At 36.0% G+C, this 22664-nt stretch overlaps 1 protein-coding gene and 1 long non-coding RNA gene across 3 annotated transcripts in view; one reads left to right on the top strand and one right to left on the bottom strand.

Moving 5' to 3' along the window:
• LOC113079115 (A disintegrin and metalloproteinase with thrombospondin motifs 3-like) overlaps window positions 1–9876 on the bottom strand; it is an 89903-nt gene extending 80027 nt beyond the window's left edge. The window contains exons 1-3 of the mRNA XM_026251322.1: window positions 9510–9876; window positions 8045–8069; window positions 6311–6711 (exon numbers count right to left, since the gene is read on the bottom strand). Coding sequence (XP_026107107.1) covers window positions 6311–6711; window positions 8045–8069; window positions 9510–9575 — 492 coding nt within the window. The 5' untranslated portion in view covers window positions 9576–9876. The remainder of the gene's footprint in view (window positions 1–6310; window positions 6712–8044; window positions 8070–9509) is intronic.
• A 1326-nt stretch (window positions 9877–11202) lies between these two features.
• LOC113069243 (uncharacterized) lies at window positions 11203–15418 on the top strand. 2 transcript variants are annotated; one of them, XR_003279694.1, is made up of 5 exons: window positions 11203–11626; window positions 11916–12026; window positions 12579–12692; window positions 15200–15253; window positions 15348–15418. It is a non-coding gene; the product is annotated as an uncharacterized LOC113069243 (long non-coding RNA). The 2 variants fall into 2 exon arrangements; XR_003279691.1 differs by having other exon boundaries at window positions 12576–12692.
• Window positions 15419–22664: the final 7246 nt, after the last annotated feature.

Here is a 22664-nt window from a genome sequence, read left to right as displayed (position 1 = left end):
GCTATTGACGCCACACCCCCTACATGCACTGTGCTCTCCTCCACAACATGAACAAATCATTTCTTAAATCCTCCACACAAAATATCAAAATCTCCATCTTGGTATGAAGGCTATTTGTGTAAATTAAATGAATATTACATACAACTATTTTTTTTTTACTTTCTTGTGATGTGTAATACTGTGCAACTAAATTAATAGCACTGTAAAAACAAATACACTGACTGAACAAACCATAGACTGGAACAAACATTTAGGTGAGATAATAATAAATCAAAAGTTAAAACAAAAGTTTATTAAAACTAATAGTAAAGACTTATATAATAAAAAAAGGTTTCTATTTTCAATACACACTGTTCAGAAGTTTTCATCACAGATTGCATCCAAAAAATCCCAAAATGTCTTTTTTATGTATTAGTTTCTATGCACGTGAGCCTATGATCAATCAAAATGTTTATATTTATGTTTGTATATGATAGATTTATAAATGTTCCCAAAGTTCCAATAAATTTCCATTATTCCCCAAAATTCCTGTATATTCCCATAAATTGCTGATTAGTTTCAACCTTAGAATATTTGCAAAATTCCCCAGATGAAGTTTCCCATGGAAAGTTTCTGGAAAATTTTCTGAAATGTTCCGCCTCTTTGCAGCCCTACTTGTGAACGAGCCTGTCCTCCAACAAAAACGACCATATAGGTAGTTTGTGCAAGCACCTTATTACGACCTATATTACGTTTTAAAGTTAAGCGCCCTCTAGCGGGTGTAAAAATAATGACAGTATCGCATTGCGTCTGTCGTCATGAATTGACGTATAACGTCATTACCAATCAAAACGCATGTTTATTTAAATGCAATGTGTGGGCGTTTTACACCGATCTCACAGTATTTCCTACATATTTTACTACTGTAGGTGGCTTATTCGTTCGAATGACCACACCTAACCCCACCCTTAAACCTAACCCTCACAGAAATCATGCTAAATTATGACTTATTGAGTATATACATTTTCGTGCACATCCATTCCTGGGATCGAACCCACGATAGCATGATTACGTATCAAGGTATAACGCAATAATCTACTAACTGAGCTACACGAAACGCAAACCAGAGGGCAAATAAAAGAGTACAAAACATTAATATGAAAATGACCTTTTGCCTATAGGGGCGCAATTGTAGTATACGCTCTGATGGGTCGTATTTCAGCGATTTGGACAAACGACCTATACAAGCGTATTGGTTGGAGGACAGGTTGTTGTGAACACTCTGACTGCTCACCCTGTTTCAGTCCCTACTGAAAAGGGAACGGGCAATGATTTGGCTCCTTGATATTTCTACCAAAGTATTTGTGCTGACATTCCGAGACTTTGTTCAGTTGATAAGCAGAAACAGAACCGTTCGATTTTTGACACTTTCAGAGGAATGTTCACAGGCCTGAAACATGCCTGTATCATGTAATTGAGCCTCTCAATCCTCCTCCTCCTCCTCCTCCTCCTCCCCCATCTAAAATCATCCCTCCATCCCCCACAAGCTCTCAGCTCGGAGAGGAAATATCCTCTTCACAGGCTACATGTGAAGACTTCAAGATCCACCGTGGCTGTAATCAAGACCAGTGAAACATAACTTAACTCGGAGACTAACAATAGACTAACAAGACTAACAAACTCGGAGATAACAATCAAAGACTGTTTACATAAGCATTTGGTCCATTACTCAAGGAAGTAGCCGAGTTTAGGCAGAAAAAGGTCAATCTAAAGCCTTGTGGGTCTTGCATATATACACAGTAAAGGTTTAAAAGAATACACATTAACACTGATGTCATTCTAAGACAATTTATACATCCAGAGCTGAAGGAAAATACCTAAAGAAGTCACTTCAAATGGAATAGTTCAGCTTGTCTTAGTACAGAGTAACACAGGGGTTACCGGTTGCAATCAGTGCTGAATCTGTCTCACTATAACGTCTGGTAAGAAAACTGGTCTTTCTATTGGGATCCAAGCAAAAACTGACAACTGAATCAACTGAATCTGACTTTGACTAGTTAAGTCAAAAAGAATCACAAATTCAGAAATGATCCATTCTAATTAGCCTGACGAACAGCGTTGGGTGAGCTACTTGGAAAATGTAGTGATCTAAGCTAACAGTTCTTCATTAAATGAAGCTTCGCTACACTAAAGCTAAAGGCCCTGGGAAATGTAGCAAGCTAAGTTACAGCAAAATGGCAAAAGTAGTTTACTACAATTTCATTTTCATATTGAAGTCATATTTCATAAGTCAATGCTCTCTCGGTTATCAATAAAACTGCCAGTCAAGCAGCTGGACAGGGAAAATAGTAAAGTATAGTTGTTTATTCAACAACTGTTCCAAACCAATTTGGCAAAAAAAAAATCAGTATCATGTACAGGGCCAGATTTACCTCATATTGTGACAAAATAGATGGTTGCTGTCAGCCGGAAACCTCTTAAGTTGTTGGTATTGTGGCTTTTATACATTTATATAAATGGTAACACTTCACAAGGTTCATTAGTTAACATTAGTTAACTAGTGTAGTTACCATGAACTAAGAATGAACAATAATTCTGCAGAATTTATTAATGTTAATTTCATTTACTGAAGCACTATTAAAATCAAAAGCTGTGTTTGTTAAGTAAGGGATAATGTACATCCAGCCAGTTGTTCTCGCAGAATAAACAAGGTGATCAGGACTCTGATGTGAAGCAGAACTTTTGGTGAACTTTTAACCGCTTATTATATGACTAATTGCCACATAAGTAAATAATTTGACACAAAATATTGATTTGAGTTCAAATATATTAATGCAAAGCTTCCGTGAACACAGCAGTTGCGAGCAATCGGCAAGTTCAAACTAGATGGACATTTAAGGGAAACGGTGCCGTCAAACCAATTATTACACAACATATCAACACAAAATAATTAAGGCAATAAAATAATTAATGTTTTACAATTTTTTTAAAACCTTACCACTTTGTTAGTTCTCTTATAATCCATTAAAGTGTACAAAACAATCGTAGCAAAATGGCAGCAGCTGCGTTTGTAAGAAACGAGAGCGAGTCCGCGATACCAGGACGATATCGTTAAATAATTGTACACCATTTTGAACCATGTTTTAATAATTTATTAGCTAACAAACACAAAACTTTCACCAAGAAAAAAATAGTTCAAGCAAGAGTACAGAACCGACTGCTGTAACCCGAATAAGCCTGTGTTATCAGCTTTTACCGGTTGTTATCTTGGAATAACATACCTTGGAATGTCGCGACTGACGAATCAGAATCAAGTATTCTACAGAGCCGTGTAATAACATTAGTTAATGCACTGTGAACTTAAATGAACGACCAAAGAGCAACTCCATTTTCATTAACTAACATTAACAAAGATTAATAAATACTGTTATAAATGTATTGTTCATTGTATGCTCACATTAGTTAATACATTAGCTAACATTATTTAAATCTTATTGTGTGTTACCATATAGATGTATAGACCTACAAATAATATTAACAATTATATTGTTAATATTTCACCAAAATCAAGTTCAGATATGAAGCTTTTGAACAGCAATTTTTTTTCTGTCATTAACGCAACATCAAAGGCAGTATGGGCATTGCATTAACATTTTTATGAATTTGCAGGTTATAGAGTTTTCTGTCTGCTTATTTTTTATTTATTTTTTTGGACAAAGTATCATATTGTAAAAGATTCAACGCTTCGCACAAACTATTTGACTATGACTTGACAACAAATGCTAAGACACTTTTCTCTGCTCCTCAAATACAAAAAAAATAGCCTTTATAAATATAGTGTTTCTTGAGTAAAGAAAACACTGTACTTATTCAATAAACTGTTCTTTATTTACCTTGCAATTAAGAGATGCTCCAAACTGCGTGCTGCACTTCATTCATGAGAGAGGCAGGAGGAATACTGAGGTTTGACTGACAGTTTAAGGAACCAATGCAGTTACGAGGTTTAGTGGCAGTGGCGTAACTTTTACTGGTCCAGGATCAGTGATCCTTAGCTGTTATAGGCTATTTCCAATTTGAGCTCGAGCTTCATTATGCTTTGGATAAAGTAGCTTTTGTTGAAGCTACGGTGCTACTTGATCAAAAAAAAAAAAGAGCTTCACTACTGAAAAGCTATTTGACCACCACGCTACTGAAAAATGTTGTTAAGCTAGTAGCATCACTCCTTGTAGCGACGTTACTGCCCATCACTGCTGATGAATTTTTTTTCACTACAACTTAATTTTTTAAACTTTGTCCATGTTTAGCATGGGAATCCAACTCTTTAACCGTGTAAAAAACTCAGTATGCATGAAATAGCATTTCACCCCCCCTTTAATTAACATCTGACTTAGTAAAAATAACAGGTGAGAAAACACAACTTTCAATTGAGTTATTCCCACTGGTTACATGCATACAAACATACAGCACATAGTGAGAGTAGCCTGTCGACATTTATGAGCAATTATTATTTTTTAATCATTCAAAACAACTTTCAAGAGTAACTGGTTTAAAAAAATGATTTTTGCTGAGGTTATTAGAAGCATTTTTTTTTAATAACATTTATTTTTTTATCAGATTCAATCAAATTCTAAATTTCTATTTCAAAAGAATTTTGAGTATTTATTTATTTACATTTATTGTATCCTAAAAAAAAAGTCAAGAAATTTAAATAAAACAACCATGCAACCTTTCAGATAAATAGCTTCCTTTACATGGCTTTCTTTCTGACAGAGCACCAACTAGAGTTCTGTATTTTTTTGTTTTGTTTTGGTTAGTTTTTTCCTATGTAGGTCACTGGTCCATCTTAAAAGACAAATTGTAGAAAAGCTGACACATTCCACTTGATTCTACAGAGAAAGAGAGAGAGAGAGAGGGGTGTCCAAGTTTAGGCTCAGATAAATAAACCCCTGTACTAAATGGTTCCATGAATGACTAAATTAATCCCTTGATTGCAAAGAAACCTCTTTTCCCACTGAGTGCCTCATAAACACAGACATCACTACTTTGACCATGCTTGTCTCCATAAACTCTTTGGAAGACTATGCAAAATCGATTTCCCAGTTTGACCTCTCTTATTTATCGTTGAAGAGTAAAGCTCTCCTCTGATGTTCTCTGATGTTGGACAGGCCCTGTGGAGAGCAGCTTCATCCTATTTGTCAGCTTCCTGGGGTGACCCATAGTTCACTCAACTCTACTAGCATTCTAGACACTCGCCTTAATCTCACAGAGTCTTTTGTGAGAAAGTAGAAAGGCCAAAAGACATACAGTACAATGAACAGTTTCCCTGAATGGTCTAATTTGAAGACTGTCAGGTGAGTGGAAGAGTACTATCCTCTCCACAGCATGTGTTATAAAGAACTGAAAACTTTTCATTATTGCTCTAAGCAAGATTTTCAATTAATAACTTTAAGATCATTGCGCACACAAAACTATTGGATGGCTTCAGAGGGTTTGGAATGTAATAAATGACTCATCTGAACTGGCTTTATTTATATTTTACGTCACATTCTATAATTTATAAACAATGTTTAATGTAATCTTCTGCAAATCTCTAAATGAATGCTTAGTTGCTTACTGTACATTGTAATGTTGTAGTGCCTATATTAAATTGTAACAATTAAAACAATTTATTTTAGTGTTTATATAGTATATTTTATTAAGAGAAAAAAAAATAAACATTTTAATATCACTTAAAATGATTGCTGGCTTATATGTACTGGCTAGAATTTTAATATTGCTGCATTGCTAGTTTGGAGAGACAGGAGAGGGATAGTAGATTATGAAGTGAGGGGGTGAAGTGAGGGGGTGAGCTGTCCAATAAAAAAAAAGTCAAATATAAGCAAACTGCAAATTTGATGGTCATAGAAGCAGGTTCCCTGCAGGTTTGGAGATGTCAAGGGATGACTCACCACTCAATGTCAATGAGAATTTGCATAGAAGTTTAGAAACTGAACTGCACTGGCATTATGGAGTACAAAAATAGGCCAAGATAGCTTGTAAGCCAATTATATTAACAATATACAAAACCACTGCTTTGCAACATCATGTTTCTATTACATTTTGTAATTCGTCCCAGACCCTGCTTGTTAAGTTAATTTCAGGAAAGGAAAGGCTCCTGGTTCAAACATTGTTTGCTTGGCATTGAAAATGTTCAAGATGTGACTGAAACATTTGCCTTGTTTTTATTCATTAAATTGTTCATATTGGTTTCATTTCTCTTGTGACTGTTTGATGTTTGAGTGTGCAGACTTTTTTCAAGCTTTTCACCTTTAGGAAAGGAAACAACACTCACCAGCCCATCACAGTTGTTAATAGCGACAGAGGCTCCAGGAACATCCGTGATGTCCCCTATAAAAGTGCAGTCTGTTTTCAGCAACTCTCTTCTGAGTATTCTCTCCGAGTTGGTTCCATTCTCAGTCGCATTCCCAGTTATTTCAATCTCATCGTGCCATTCCACCATGGCTCCTGGAGCCACTAATCTTTGGTTGGGATGTAGTCGGAGGTGGAATTCCTTTCCAAAGACAGTGATGTTAAAGAACAGCCTGTCTACCGCTTGTGCTGACCCTTCCAAAATTTCCCGCTTCACACGCTGCTTGTGATTGGCCGAGAGAAGATGCGAGAGGTAGTGCCCCTCTGCGTCGGTACTGATGGGAGTAATGAGGCCATATTCTTTCAGACGGATCTTCAACAAGTCTGATAAAACAAAGAAAAAAGTAAAATTTCAATTAATTTTATTAAAAGATAAGTAGGAAAAAATACACATCTCATGTTACATGTAAAAACATGCTGGATTTCAAGGCCTGATGGATTTTTTTTTAAATGCTCTAATGGGTCTAAAAGGCTAAATAAATTTTATAATAAAAACACTGTGTGGTTATGAAGTCTACTGAATGGCTGTTTATAGCCATTAAGCTGCCGTTTACATTTCAATGCTTTTTTATTTTAATGCCTGGTCTTCCTCTTGACATATACTGATGGTTTGCATGGAGGTAAACATTTCAAATAGAAAAATGGGCCAGAGACATATAATAATATATCATCCAGAGACAAAAACTCTTTGCCTTGCAATTTATTATGGCAGTTTTGGCTATGCAAGATATAAATCGGTTTACCTCCCATGACTGCCTGTTTTAGGCCTTATACAAAAATAAAACAATACATTCAGCCATCAATTCAAATAGAACATTTTCAGGTCAGCTGTCTAATATTGAGGCTTCCTAGCATCTGTTTGACACTGCATAAAGAAGACGTAGCCCTTGAATTTTGTTTAATCGACTAAACATCCAAACAAGGACATTAAGAAGACATAAAAAGCTGTTCTTTCAAAACATTAAATGCTTTCCCTCTGCATATCACTCATCATGTTATAACATTTTGTTAAAAATGATACTACAATTTGTCATTTACTGCTACTAGATTCAATGAGTTTCAACATAGAGTCGGTTTTAGCACAATTTACTGCATCAGTAAATAAACTGAATGTGGTTGAAAAAGTGCAATGAGCTCATCACTGCAGGTTGTGATTTAACACCATTTTAATCTGCTTAAAAATGTAAGGGATCAATAATGAGTTTACACAGCGTACAATTACTGTCTTGAAGTTCTCCTACTGTTCATTAAAAGAGAGGGATAGAGAGAATGATTTCTTTAGCTAATTTATTATAGTCTAAGTGACTACCCATTATATCATCCTGTGCAATTTGCATGTTATTCCCAACTTTAGCAAACTGTTAAAGGTGTCTGTTCAAAGTTCTTTAGAGAATGATTTGCATCATCTATTAGAATATCCTTGGGGCTGTTTCTGTACTGACTGCTAAACAGTTCTGATTAATTTTCTCATTAAAATATTTGTCAGTAAACATTGAGAGAAGATGCAAATTATAACAGCTGAACCCCACACGACTTGGCAGAGTCTAAATAAAATATTAATGAAGCATCAAAAGTTTTAAAATTACTTTTTCACCTTAAAAAAGAAGTTTAAGAAACAAAAAGAGCACACAGATATCGGAAAGTCTGTATACTTTACCTTCTTTATCTATACCTTTACCAGCCTACAAGAAAAAAAGAGAACAGAGATAAAGAGACAATGCATAAAGTATGTGGTCAAAACATTTACAAAACACTGTTGGTATAATCAGTGAAACCATATGGGATGTAAAACTGTCATGAGAATATCCAAATTAGATTTTTTTGTGGCAAACCATTTTAACATGTAAATCTTTAAACAAATTAGTATCTTCTTTTGTTACTACTACTTAATTTTAATTCTTAGGACCAGTGGTAATGGAACAAGTAACTCATCAATTGTTATTGTGGTTCAGATATTATCTATTCACTTCCTATACTAGCTTTACTAGTATTAGGTGCCAGTACATTTTTATTACTAATAACCATCCAAATAGTTACTAGTGTCTATTTCACCTTTAATTATACTTATTAGAGATTTTAGTATTCCATTTCAACTTTTATTAGTAAAATTCTTATCTAAATATTTAAATAGTTACTAGTTGGTATGGCTACTTTATAGATTTTGTAAGGTTTAAAAAATTGTATTTAAGAAATACTACACAAACTGGAATAGTAACCAAAAGGTATGGCAGAATAAATTGCTCTGAATAGTCAATATTTTACGGTGGTGGAGAGAGCTCAAAGTGCTGCAACAGAAAACACAAGCAGATAGAAAAATCACCAGCAAATTAAGAAAACAGCACGTTTGACGGCAGGTGCTGCAAATGCTCACAACGCAAATAAATTAATTTTATTGGCAGCACGTTTGTTTGTGTTGTGAGTATTTGCAGTGTGTTTCTATTGGTTGTGTTGTTAGCATTTGCAGCTGTTATCAAATTGATAAAGTTGATTTCTGAATTTGCAGATGCTTTTTTCTGTCTGCAGTGCGTTTATTAATTTGGATGCATTCTAAGCATTTGCAGCGCATGTGTTTTTAAATTGTTTTCTTAATCTGCTGGGATTTCTATTTGCAGTGCATTGAGCCCTCTCAACCACCATAATATCTGGACCACAGAAACACAAATAATTATATATAGAAATAATATGCAATGTGTAATTAGTAAAGTAATAGTTACCAGAAGCAATGCAATAAATTAGTACCTGGACAAGTTACTACAGAATTTGTTAAAAGGAATAGATGTAAAACCAGCTTGCCATATTTCACGTGTTTTCTGCCATGCCAACTTTTTAATAGTATGACAGCTGGGAACACTCTCCTAAAATGCGCAAGTTTCTCTCTTGTATTTGTTTACTTTTCTTTAAATACTGTGCATAATACGAACAGGCAGAACAAACTCAACAGACTGGTATGCAAATTAATATAACCGGCTTCAATTTGAATCAATTGGATATGAATTCGATATGAAATCGTGTTCAAAGCGGGAGGACGACTGTCACACCTCACACATCTCCCGCGAGCTTTCACTTACAGACCACTTTCTATTCAGTTTTACCTGCATAAACAGTAAATCATTAACACTTACCAGATGAGCTGAAGTCAGACTTACTACAACTCCTACCACTAGTAACCTAAGTGACAGGACAACCATCACGAGTCGGGTTTCCTCTACTGAAAGACGAGAAACAGAAACTATAATCCAAATGGGATGTTTCAGCACGCGCCTGTCTTCTCTAAAACTGTCGCGCACTACTTATCTTCAAACAAGATACCTTAAATACTGCTTTAAAAGTAAGCCAATAAGAGTAGTTAATAGAGTTTAAAGTTGTACAACTTGGGTCAATGCGTCAGTTTGGTAAACTTATAGGAAAATCATCCCTCTGAAGAGTTGTGGTGGTTAAGTTGAGTTGAGCTGGCTGGACAGAGCCTTGTCTGAGCTCGAACCTGGCACTTCGCGCTTTCTAATAAACTACAGACCAGCCCCGACGCGTGACGTCACTGTCTTCCCTTTCCCAGGAAAGCACATGTTGGAGAAAAAAAAAAAAAGAAGAAAGTGAATATGCAAAGAAAACACATGGCGATGCTTTTCTGGAAAAGGGTGCTAGTCTGAAAATGGTAGTGAAGTCTATCAGAAGAGGTTTGAGATCCTCCTACACATGTAAAATCCATCGGCTCCTGTTACTTGGCAGGTAAATATAGTATAATAATATTGCATGGCATTACATGTCACTGGTTTTGATTTCCATGCCTTAAAGTTAACATTTATTTAGTGTTCATTATTATAGTTAGCCTACTTGACTTTTCCAGTGACTTGACCGGCTTTCATTAAAACAGATATAACAGCTCACTGTGCTTGAAAATTATGTTCCTGTTTTCCTCCCTTTCTGATGAGGAACAGAAGGGAGGAACAAAGCAGAGAATATAATCCTCTTCATCTAAGTCAACGTTTTGTTTAATGTCCTTCTACAAGGTCTTTATATCAACCAAATTGTCTATAAGACACAAATACTTGGAAATGCAAATAATTTCCCTATTTCAGATCATTACTGATGAATTGTCATTTTTTCATCTGCAGGGATGTGTCGTATGTGTGTACTTCTGAGAAAAGTAAGAAAGGAACTCCTGAGAACAGACAGATTTTATTACTGTTTGGAGGGTTGGCTCCGTTTCCAGTCCTGAGTGTAATAACAAACATAGCCTTTTTCTCAGTTTTCTTGACCCTTTTGAGGTTTGGTTCTGTATCACAAATTTATTTAGCACTTAATATATGTGTGTGTGTGTGTGTGTGTTTGCCAAATAACATTGGGCTACTTTAGTACGTGTCAAGCATTTACTTTATTTAAATAAGCCCATTTGATTTCTCATATCTAATTTTTTGGGGATTTTAACAGTAAAAGACTGTAAAAATGCTACAGTAAAAACCTGGTATTGTTTAACAGTAAGTAATTTTTTTTTTTTAAGTTAAGTTTTTTTTTTATTGAAATAACTATGTTTCTTCTTTGTTTTGTCTTATCAGTTGTGTGCATTAGGGTTCTATCTTACATCTAATGATGTTAAATTCATGTTTATTGCATTGTTTCAGTATCATGTGTGTTACCATGATGGTGTTTAGTGTTTGTGTGAATGACACTGTGCACCTTCTATCTATATGTGTGTGTGTGTGTGTGTGTGTGTGTGTGTGTGTGTGTGTGTGTGTGTGTGTGTGTGTGTGTGTGTGTGTGTGTGTGTGTGTGTGTGTGTGTGTGTGTGTGTGTGTGTGTGTGTGTGTGTGTGTGTGTGTGTGTGTGTGTGTGTGTGTGTGTGTTGGTTTTTGTGGTTTACAAGGACTTTTGACCTGAATACGCACCAGCATTACAGGGACATTTGGGTTTATGAGGACAGGGCCCATGTCCTTATAATTCCGACAGTGTATATGCCTTTCTCTATGTCCCAGAAGCTCCCTCTCAAATTTTCGCGCCATGTCCTAATATACCACAAAACCCTGAAATTTTACTATACACTGTGTATCCTCCGAACTCGGGAGTGCGCCCCTGCAGCCCGGACCCGGTACTGCATCCGCGTCATCGAAAATTTGCATATTTTACACTTGTGTAAGTTTGGAGGCCGCTGATTGGCTAGATCGGCACCGGAGGGCGGGAAATCGCGAAAACAAAATGGCGGCGGTGGGCGGGGCTACATTCTGCCGCTAATAGCTCCGTACAAGTAAGTTAATGCAGTTTGGTAATTATTTAAACCCTTTTTTTTCTATAATTTATCGATTGTATATGATTATATAAATGCATAATGATCGTCCAATTAAACATATTCCTTAAATATCATCATATAAAGTATGAATGTGACTTCAAAGCTGTAATTACTCAGTTTAATATCAGTATATTGATGTAACGCTATTAATGTAACGTTTCATAGATGGTTATTTAAATATATTATTATTATTATTGTTATTATTATTATTATTATTATAAATCCCGTATACTCGTGCTCTAATCAGCGAGGCAAGGGTGTCGGTTTGTAACTTCCTGTTTGGACCGGACGCAATCTGTGCACCTGAAGTGAAGACATCTGCGGTGTGAAGCTGTTGGAGACAACTATTTTATGAAAGGTGAGTAATACTGCTGTTAAATCGTTTCTCTGAGAGTTTGTGGCTCAGTTTGGCTTGTTCGTGAGTGTCTTCAGTGCTCTTTAGAAAGCAGCTAGCGCGTGATGCTAATGGCGCTAGCGTGTTTACACTAAGTGTCCTCTATTAAGAGTAACATCAAACAAGAATCAACAATGCTTGTCAGTTTAACTTCTTTTCGTTCACAGTATAACTGTAAAAGTAATAGAACAGTCTAGCCATCATAATAATCTGTTGTCATGGCTACAGTCTGTGAAGGGGAGGGGCAGTTATGTTTAATATTATTACTGTTCAGCTTGGTTTAATTAATAAACACAGAGATGTGCTCTTTTCACTTCCCAATACTTACTGTATATAATAAGTAAAATCACCTTTATTTGTATAGTGCTTTGTAGAATACAGATATACAGAATACATCATATTACACATATATTCTGTTCAGTAGAACTGTCATTATTCGTTTGCATATTAAGTTGAAAACAAACAAACGTAATATTGTCAGATGGAGGCCAACAGTTCTTATTGTTATTAAAGCAGACACAGAGGATGGCTGAAGGTGCGAGGCGAAGGAGAAAGCTGAGGCCATACAGTGTTCACTTCAACAGAAAGACCAGAATGGGCTCAAGGGCAGGTTCATCACTGATCTTAAAGGTGAGTTGATTTATTTTGTCATCATATAGTCACCATTAAGTTGTCTCAGTCCTGTATATCTTTTGTTGGGCAAAATAAGACATTACTAACCATTTGATGGTTTGTAAATGATGACAGGATTTTCTTCCTATGCCTTTAAAATGTCTCGTGTACTAAATCTGTCTCTGGTTGATGACGTGTGGTTCTCTGTGATGGTTTCACCTCTCTGTTGTTTTAAAGTGTCTCGTTTACACCCGTGTTACGAGGACCCTGTTTTATGAGGACCATCATAAGAACATACACACAATGTGACATCAAGACTATGTTCTTATGATGGTCCTCATAAAACAGGGTCCTCGTAACACAGGTGTAAACATACACACAATGTGACATCAAGACTATGTTTACACCTGTGTTACGAGGACCCTGTTTTATGAGGACCATCATAAGAACATGGTCTTGTGTGTGTGTTTACACCTGTGTTACGAGGACCCTGTTTTATGAGGACCATCATGAGAACATGGTCTTGTGTGTGTGTTTACACCCGTGTTACGAGGACCCTGTTTTATGAGGACCATCATAAGAACATATGAGAATCTCAAGGCGTTTCTCAATGTCAAGGAAGGATCCTCGGAAGCCAGAATTTCGAGGATGCTACGTCATCGACATCCGTCGAAGGACTGTTCCAATGTCGAGGATCCTCGGAATTTCAACCAAGGACTGAGTCCTTCGTTCGAAAAATATCCCATACACAGGAAAGGATGCATATGTGTAGCCTTCGCGCTCTCAAATCACCCACAATCCTAGAGTCGGAGTGTTAACGGTTTTTATTTACGTTACCAAACATTTGTTATAACTGTAGTAAATATATAAGTAAAGTTTGCCAGTACAAATTACTACCATATTAAGATTGTAATTTATACAAATACAAATTACGTTATTGATGCCTAACTGAACCGGACCTGTCATTTAACAATTGTTAGCTTGGTTGCTTCACCGGCATTTCTTTTATAAATAACTAGTTAAGTTGTCCAAAGTAATTTAACGTTAATATTATACCATTATACCACAGCGTTCTTCAAACTGACCTTTTCACTGACGCAATGACGTGCATTTGCTAGCCTGTTCCATTTACGTGTTCTCCGAATGCTAAAGAGGAGCCTCACCTAGCCTCTGAAGGAAGTGACTTGGAAGGACCAGTCCTGCTAAGGAAGTATCCTTGACATTGAGAAACACCTTCAGTGTGGCGTTTGTTTGACAAAAGCCTGGTATTTGAAGACCCTAGTTATCACCATGACATTGGGCTGTGTGAATGTGAAATATTAGGCTAAATATGGATCATTCACATCTCATTGTGGCCATGTGATATTCAAAATGTCTAATTGTTACCTTTAGATTAAGTATATTGTAATATAAGTTGGTAAAAAGTCGTTCCCCTTGTTTGAAATTTACTGTCAGGCATTATACTACTGTATTCTGCAGTTTTATCATATTTGTGTCATCATCATCATCATCATCATCATCATCATTATTATTATTATTTTGGCTTTTTTATTTAAATAACATTCTCCAAGATTGCATATTATTTATTCAAAACTTTCAGTATTTTCAAATGATAACTGAGTAGAATCAGTGTCTAAAGAACCTAAAGAACTCTGAACAGGGCACAGCAGCTATAAAGGTATCCAAGAAGTTCTTGAAATAATTGTGCTAGTCCTTAAAAGAGTAGAACAGATTACGTTGTCCACATGTGTTTCTAAGAGACATTGTTTGCTGCATTATTGTGGATGTTAAAAGTGAGTCTTGGTTTCATGCTGTATAACTAACACAGACACTGTGTCTCAAATCACCAGTTTTTCTCATACACAGAAATGCTTGAAATAAGCTGTCCACATTTGTCTAGTTACCAATGTCCCGGTAATAACAAGGTTACAAATAGACCAGACTTTTTTCAAACTAATAACACACTGAGACTCTTCAGTCAAGTCAAGACCATGTTCTTATGATGGCCCTCATAGAACAGGGTCCTCGTAACACAGGTGTAAACACATACACACAACCTGACATACTTCAGTATACATGCATGTAATGTAATACTTACAAAGTCATGAACATTAACTTGGGTAACACTTGAAAATTTAAATATTGGTTTGAAATATTGTAATCTTGTAAATTACATTGATAGAAGCAAGATTATAAAATAATTTAATGTTTTAAATCAGTATTTTATGCACTCATTTATTGTCACAGATATCTAATTTGATGTTCTTTTCTATATTGTGGTTGAACCGTCCACTCTTGAAGTCAATACTCTGTCCCAGTCAGAAGACACAGACGTAGAGAAGGTTCTGCGACTGATTGATTGATTGATTTTAATTTAAATTTGATTTTTTGATTTCATGTGTCAGTGATCAGTCAGTGTTTATGGACTCCAGTATATGTGCATTATCATATAATTTGTACAGTCCCTGAATCCTTTGTCTGCAGTAGAATGTTTATTTTTTTTATTTCTGTTTCCTTAATTTCAGGTGACTCTGAAGAAGGACCGGTTACTATTGGATGATCAGGACTGTGTTGAGTAGGTAATAAAATGTGCATTGCATATTTTATGAAATGTTAGATTGATGTTGTAAGAAATCGTCTCTACATGAGCCTTGCTTTTTTCATTGTTTTCAGATGTCACCTGTCAAAGAGCATGTGTTGAATGAGGAGCAGAGCTTTTTTGTCCCCGCTGAAGGAGTTAAGGACGTATTCACATGTTTCAGATGAACTGTTATTTCAGTGCAACAGTGAATGCTCTGAAGTCTGATGTCTTCATGGGCTGTGATATACTTGTAGCTGTTACCAAATGTATGTAATTTAATGACGTGTTTTCAATTTCAGTAATATTAGTCGATGTCTGAATCAGGAGTGTCCAGACTTGGTCCTGGAGGGCTAGTGTCCCGCAGAGTTTAGCTCCAGCTTGTCTACACACACCTGCCTGGAGGTTTCTAGTATTATCTGCTTCAGGTGTGTCTGGGGTTGGAGCTAAACTCTGCAGGACACCGGCCCTCCAGGACAGAGTCTGGACACCCCTGCTCTAAATACAGATTTGTAGTAATATATTGACCAGTACCTTTTAAGGTCTGTAACGTAAATGTTCTTTTATGATTTTAAATGATCTTATTAACTAAATGACCACAACTTCCCTGTCATTAAAATACATTAAGTTATTATTGAAAGACAGTGTAGCTCTTAAAGTATCACATGTATGTTTTAGGAGAACATTGAGATTGAAGGTACGTCCATCCTAGCATGCGTAGCACAGCGGGTCTTTTAAACTCACAGGAATGTTTAAGGCAACTCTTCTCTGAAATATGTCTTGTGTTCACTGTAGAATGTAGTGTCTTTAGGAATGGTTTATAAATGGTGTGTGATTGTGTTTGACTTCTGAATGCAGATGTTTTTCATGTTCTGAGTTTTATTTTTCATTGAAGATGAGATCAACATGACAGATTCTGATGACGCTGATCCTGAAGAAAGTGATTCTGATGATGAGGCTCTTGCTGGAGCTGCGGGAGACTCCAGTAATGCTGGTATGTGTCAGCTAAGTGTTTTTTAAAAATAATAAAAGTTAAAAATATTATTGGGTAACGCTTTATTTTAGGGTCTCTAAACTACAGTGGTGTGAAAAAGTGTTGGACCCCTTCCGGATTTATTTTTTTGCATGTTTGTCACACTTTAATGTTTCAGATCATCAAACAAATTTAAATATTAGTCAAAGGTAACTAACATAAAAGTAAACACAACATGCTGTCTTTAAATGAAGGTTTTTATTATTAAGGGAAAACAAAATCCAAAACTACATGGCCCTGTGTGAAGAAGTCTTAGTGGTTTTTGATATCCTAGGAACTACCAAAAGTCCAGTGTTTTGTGACCTTAGGGAGCGTGATGGATTGTAGTGTGAAGGCTTGTTAGGTACGCAGGAGCTAAACCATTTAGGGCCTTATAGGTAAGTAATGATAATTTGTAACTGATACGGAACTTAATAGGTAGCCAGTGCAGAGACTGTAAAATTGTGGTAATATGATCATATCTTCTTGACCTGGTAAGGACTTTAGCTGCTGCATTTTGCACGACCTGTAGCTTGTTTATTGAAGAAGCAGGACAACCACCTAGAAGTGCATTACAATAGTCCAGTCTAGAGGTCATGAATGCATGAACTAGCTTTTCTGCATCAGAAACAGATAACATGTTTCGTAGCTTGGCAATGTTTCTAAGATGGAAGAATGCAGTTTTTGTAACATGGGAAATATGATTTTCAAAAGACAAGTTGCTGTCTAATATAACACCCAGATTTCTGACTGTAGAGGAAGTAACAGTACATCCGTCTAGTTGCAGATTGTAATCTACAAGATTCTGTGTAGTGTATTTTGTTCCAATAATTTGTATCTCTGTCTTATCCGAATTTAATAGGAAAAAATTATTGGTCATCCAATCTTTTACATTTTTAACACACTCTGTTAGCTTAGATAATTGAGAAGTTTCATCTGGTCTGAGTATCATCAGCATAACAGTGGAAACTAATCCCATATTTTCTAATAATATTACCAAGGGGCAACATGTATATTGGAAATAGAAGGTGACCTAGGACGGATCCTTGTGGCACTCCATATTTTACTGATGATAAATGAGATGATAAACACCCCATTTAAATAAACAAAATGGTAGCGATCGGACAGGTAGGATCTAAACTATCTTAGAGCCTGCCCTTCAATACCTGTATAGGTTTGTAATCTATCTATGAGTATGTCATGATCTATGGTGTCGAACGCAGCACTAAGATCAAGTAAAACTAGCAATGAGATGCAGCCTTGATCTGACGCAAGAAGCAGGTCATTTGTAATTTTAACAAGTGCAGTTTCTGTGCTATGGTGGGGCATGAAACCTGACTGAAATTCTTCATACAGATCTTTTTTTTTTTGCAGGAAGGAGCTCAATTGAGCAGACAAAACTTTTTCTAAAATTTTAGACATAAATGGAAGATTTGAAATAGTTTAAATAAATAGATTTTGAAATAATTTGCCAGTTCACTAGGATCTAGTTGTGGTTTCTTAATAAGAGGCTTAATAACCACCATCTTAAATTGTTTTGGGATGTGACCTAAAGATAACGATGAGTTAATAATATTGAGAAGCGTTTTTTCGCCTACTCTTTCAGTAATTTACTGGGTACAGGATCTAATAAACATGTTTTTGGTTTAGATACAGTGACAAGTTTATTTAGCTCTTCCTGTCCTATAGTTGTAAAGCACTGCAGTTTATATTTGGGTGTGATGGATGAAACTGAAGTGTTAGACGCTGTAAAATTGACATTTGTTATTGTATTTCTGATGTTATTTATTTTATTAGTGAAGAAATTCATAAAGTCATTACTATTAAATGATGGAATATTAGAATCAGGTGGCGTCTGGTTATTTGTTCATCTAGCCACTGTGCTAAATTTGTGGAACAGCACTGGAGAACCTTCCCAGGAGTGGCTGGCTGACCAAAATTACCCCAAGAGCACAGTGACGACTCATCCAAGAGGTCACAAAAGACCCCACAACAACATTCAGAGAACTGCAGGCCTCACTTGCCTCAGTTAAGGTCAGTGTTCATGACTCCACCATAAGAAAGAGACTGGGCAAAAATGGTCTGCATGGCAGATTTCCAAGACAAAGACTAAAGGCTCGTCTCAGTTTTGCCAGAAAAAATATTGATGATCCCCAAGACTTTTGGGAAAATACTCTGTGGACTGACGAGACAAAAGTTGTGTGTCCCGTAATGTCTGGCGTAAAAGTAACACCGCATTTCAGAAAAAGAACATCATGCCAACAGTACAATATGGTGGTGGTAGTGTGATGGTCTGCTTCTGGACCTAGAAGACTTGCTGTGATAAATGGAATTCTGCTGTTTACCAAAAAATCCTGAAGGAGAATGTCCGGCCATCTGTTCGTGACTTTAAGCTGAAGCAAACTTGGGTTCTGCAGCAGGACAATGATGCAAAACCCACCAGCAAGTCCACCTCTGAATGGCTGAAGAAAAACAAAATGAAGACTTTGGAGTGGCCTAGTCAAAGTCCAGACCTGAATCCTACTGAGATGCTGTGACATGACCTTAAAAAGTCTGTTCATGCTTGAAAACCCTCCAGTGTGGCTGAATTACAATTCTGCTTAGATGAGTCGACCAAAATTCCTCCACAGCGCTGTAACAGACTCATTGAAAGTTATCACAAACACTTGATTGCAGTTGTTGCCGCTAAGGGTGGCCCAACCAATTATTAGGTTTAGGGGCAAACACTTCTTCACACAGGGCCATGTAGTTTTGACTTTTGTTTTCTCTTAATAATAAAAACTTTCATTTAAAAACTGCATGTTGTGTTCACTGGTTTTCCTTGACTAATGTTTAAATTTGTTCGATGATCCAAAACATTAAAGTGTGATAAACATGCAAAAAAATAAGGAACCAACACTTTTTCACACCACTGTATTGTCTTATTAGCGTGCATATTATTATTAGTAGTAATTAAGCACTTATTAATGCCTTATTTTAAATGACCTTATTCTACATTCCTAATCTTACCCAATACATTAATGTAACAACTGCCTTATTTACTAATAATAAGCAGCAAATTAGGAATTTATTGAGGGTTGTAGTTGTAGTTAATAGTTCATAAGTGTTCCCTATTCTAAAGTGTTACCTTATATTGTATTAATCCAGCATTACTAACAGAATATTACTCAAATTAGGGATGCATCAGTTTTGTATTGGTGTATTATCTGGCTATACCAATATGTTGATACTTAGTGTTTAGGCAAAAAACTGATAAATGACTGTTTCAAAAATAAACGTTTAACAGGCCAATTCCATTAGAATATATATACTGTATATATATGTCTTTTCTGTTTGAGTTACTTCTGAGTTTCCTGATCATTATATGACTGTTTGTCTGCAGGTGTTCAGAAGATGCCCATTGAGAGCACCACTGAAGTTCCTGAAGGTACCAGAGGTTTAAATTGCAATAGCACCATCAATGTAAGTACATGAGCTCTCGTAGAGTTAGAACTCACTAAAGTATGTATTCTTCTGTACAGAGAGTGAGAGTGAGGCAGAAACTGAAAACACACGGAGAGGGCAGAAAGTGTCCTGGTCAAACACTGAAGTTACAGCTGTAATCAAACATTTTAAGGACCACAGAGCTAAAGGAAAACTGGCCACAATGACTGAAAACCAGCAGTGTAAAACTGCTGAGGATCCTGTTTTGGTGAGATGCAGTGCACAGAACATACAGGATTTTGTAAGAAATCGAGGAATTATCTTAAAAAGGAAAACCCAAAGCAAGTGATGTTACAGTACATCCTGTGTCTTGATGCCATTCTATTATCATGAGCACTTTGGTTGTTGTTTTTATTTCCAATAGTGCAAAACTGTTATAGCAGCAGTTCATACAAATATCTCCATGTAGAAAACAAGTTCAATTGTTAGTTTGTCAAAAACTTTTCATTCTGGAAGTGAACCATTCCTTTAAGGATAAATCAGTTTCTCTACACATCTGCAGCATGTATTGTGTGCTCCGAGTTAATCTCATGTTTACTGTGTGTTTAGTAGGGATGCACTGATCATGATTTTTCATAGACGATACCGATATTTATTTATTTTTACAAGCAAACTGGCCGATTCCGATACAGATTTCCGATTATTATTATTATTATTATATTATTTTTTTTAAGCAACAAACAAGAAAGGAAAGTATGCATAAACAAGATGTTTATTTGGTATTTAATAGGCCAAACTGGCTTTTGGCTATTGAAAACAATAACTGTAACCATCTGAAATTAATGGCAATAACTGCACAGTAAGTAGCCTACATTCAATACAAACATAGATGCTACAGACATCAGCATTTAGCTTTTGTTTTTGGATTGGGTTGAAACTACATAGAACTGGCCTTAAATTAAAAGATTAACTGTAACCATGTGAAATTAAAGGCAATAACTGCATAGTTCTACAGTCCAAACAACACAATCAACACACATTTAATAAGATGTTTCTTAATCAGCATATAGTATTTTAGTTTTAAAATTTGGTTTTAAATTTAAAACAAGGTCTTTACCAATGAGACTAAATAAAAGTATGCTATATAAATATTATTCCAAAATGTTAAAATCAAATAATGTTGGTGCGAATAAAGCACAGATGCAAAGTGGTTCATTCATCCAATTAAAAAAATAAATAAAATAGGGTAATGATTCACATCTATATATTTTTTTTTACTTGAGCCAATGAAAAATAAAGAACTATTCTCAAGTTAAAAAATAAAATTGTGAATCATTACCCAAAAATATTTTAATTGGATGAATGAAACCCTTTTTTCAGTGTGCTTCAGCAGGTGATTTTTAAATCAAATTAAGTCAATGTAATTTTAAGGAAAAAGGAAAATAATCCTATACAGAACTGACGTTTACTTCTGACTTTTCAAACGTGTATGCAAGTTCTACTTTACAAAAAAAAACATTTCAGTTTTGTCACAGTTTAATCTGTGTCGTTTCTCATCCAGCTCGCAAGAAGTTGATCCTTCACTGTCTTCGCTTGTGCAGGGCACGGAAAGGTACGATACGCTCAAGCAGCTTCAGTGAGCACAGGAAAGGCTTTTATTTGTGCAGCAGTACACCAGCGGCTGTTCGCTTCCTGCTGTCTATTCCTCAGATGTGTAGCTCGTGTTGCCCGTGTCCAGCACACAGATTTTGAAATACTTCCACACAAATGACATGATAGCGAATGATTACAATGTAGTCTGTGCACGCGGGCGCACTCACGGAAAAATCGTCCGATCGTGTATTTTAAGCAAAAAACGTCCGGTTCCGATTTATGGCCGGTCAACGGTGCATCCCTAACATTTAGTGAGGTACTTACAACATGAGGCATGGCTTTTGATTTATAGTTTTTTTTAAGTTGGTAAATTAGACTTAATTATTTGTTGTTTGTTTTGATTTGTGTGGCATTCCTTTTTTTATAGAAAGATTACCCATTTTAATAATTGGCGAATTTTACGTTTTTTGTTTATTTGTTTTTATGTCACAAATTTAAGTCATTATTAAAGTACTTCTAAAACACATTGGTGTCTGTAATGTTTTGTATTGTGTTAAAGATCCTGTACTCTTTAACCACCTCAGTCTTGGTAATGCAGCATAGTGACATGTCTGTGTGTTGTGTACGATCAGGTTCCAGTAAATCACATTTGTCCCTGTAATGTTGGACGATGTGCAGTTGTGTATTGTGTTAAAGATCCGGTACTCTTTAACCACCTCAGTCTTGGTAATGCAGCATAGGGACATGTCTGTGTGTTGTGTATGGGGTCAAGTACCTGTAAAACACATTGTCCCTGTAATCCAGAAAACTGACATGTTTTGTGTATTGTAAAACGAGTGTCCTCATAAATCAATCTGACCCTATAAATCCCAATTATGTAATGGGCGGGAACATTATAGGAGGGGCGTGACAGTCCTTGTGTACCACCAAAATATCATATTGTCATATTATCCATTCTATTGTGTGTAAAGAAAATCCAAAGTGATATTTGTGTTCTGCAGAGTAAAACAAAATTTTTGATAGCTTTATCATCTCTGTAGGACACCGGGAAAGGGGTGTCCCCTTAAACCACCATCCAACTGGTTTGGCCATCAGAGTACTGCTAAACCACAAAAACCAGTATGTGTGTGTGTGTGTGTGTGTGTGTGTGTGTGTGTGTGTGTGTGTGTGTGTGTGTGTGTGTGTGTGTGTGTGTGTGTGTGTGTGTGTGTGTGTGTGTGTGTGTGTGTGTGTCACTTCTCAGCTTATGAAAAAGCTATTTGTGATGAGCTTTGAATGAATTAATAAATTAATGATGCAATTATATAGCACTTTATTGTGTATTGTTGGACACCCAAAACACTTTACATCATGTGGGGGGTATCTTCTCAACCAACAGCAGTGT

This window comes from Carassius auratus, chromosome 5 (genome assembly GCF_003368295.1).
Source record: "Carassius auratus strain Wakin chromosome 5, ASM336829v1, whole genome shotgun sequence".
Taxonomy (NCBI): domain Eukaryota; kingdom Metazoa; phylum Chordata; class Actinopteri; order Cypriniformes; family Cyprinidae; genus Carassius; species Carassius auratus.
This window is presented reverse-complemented; position numbering and strand designations above follow the sequence as displayed.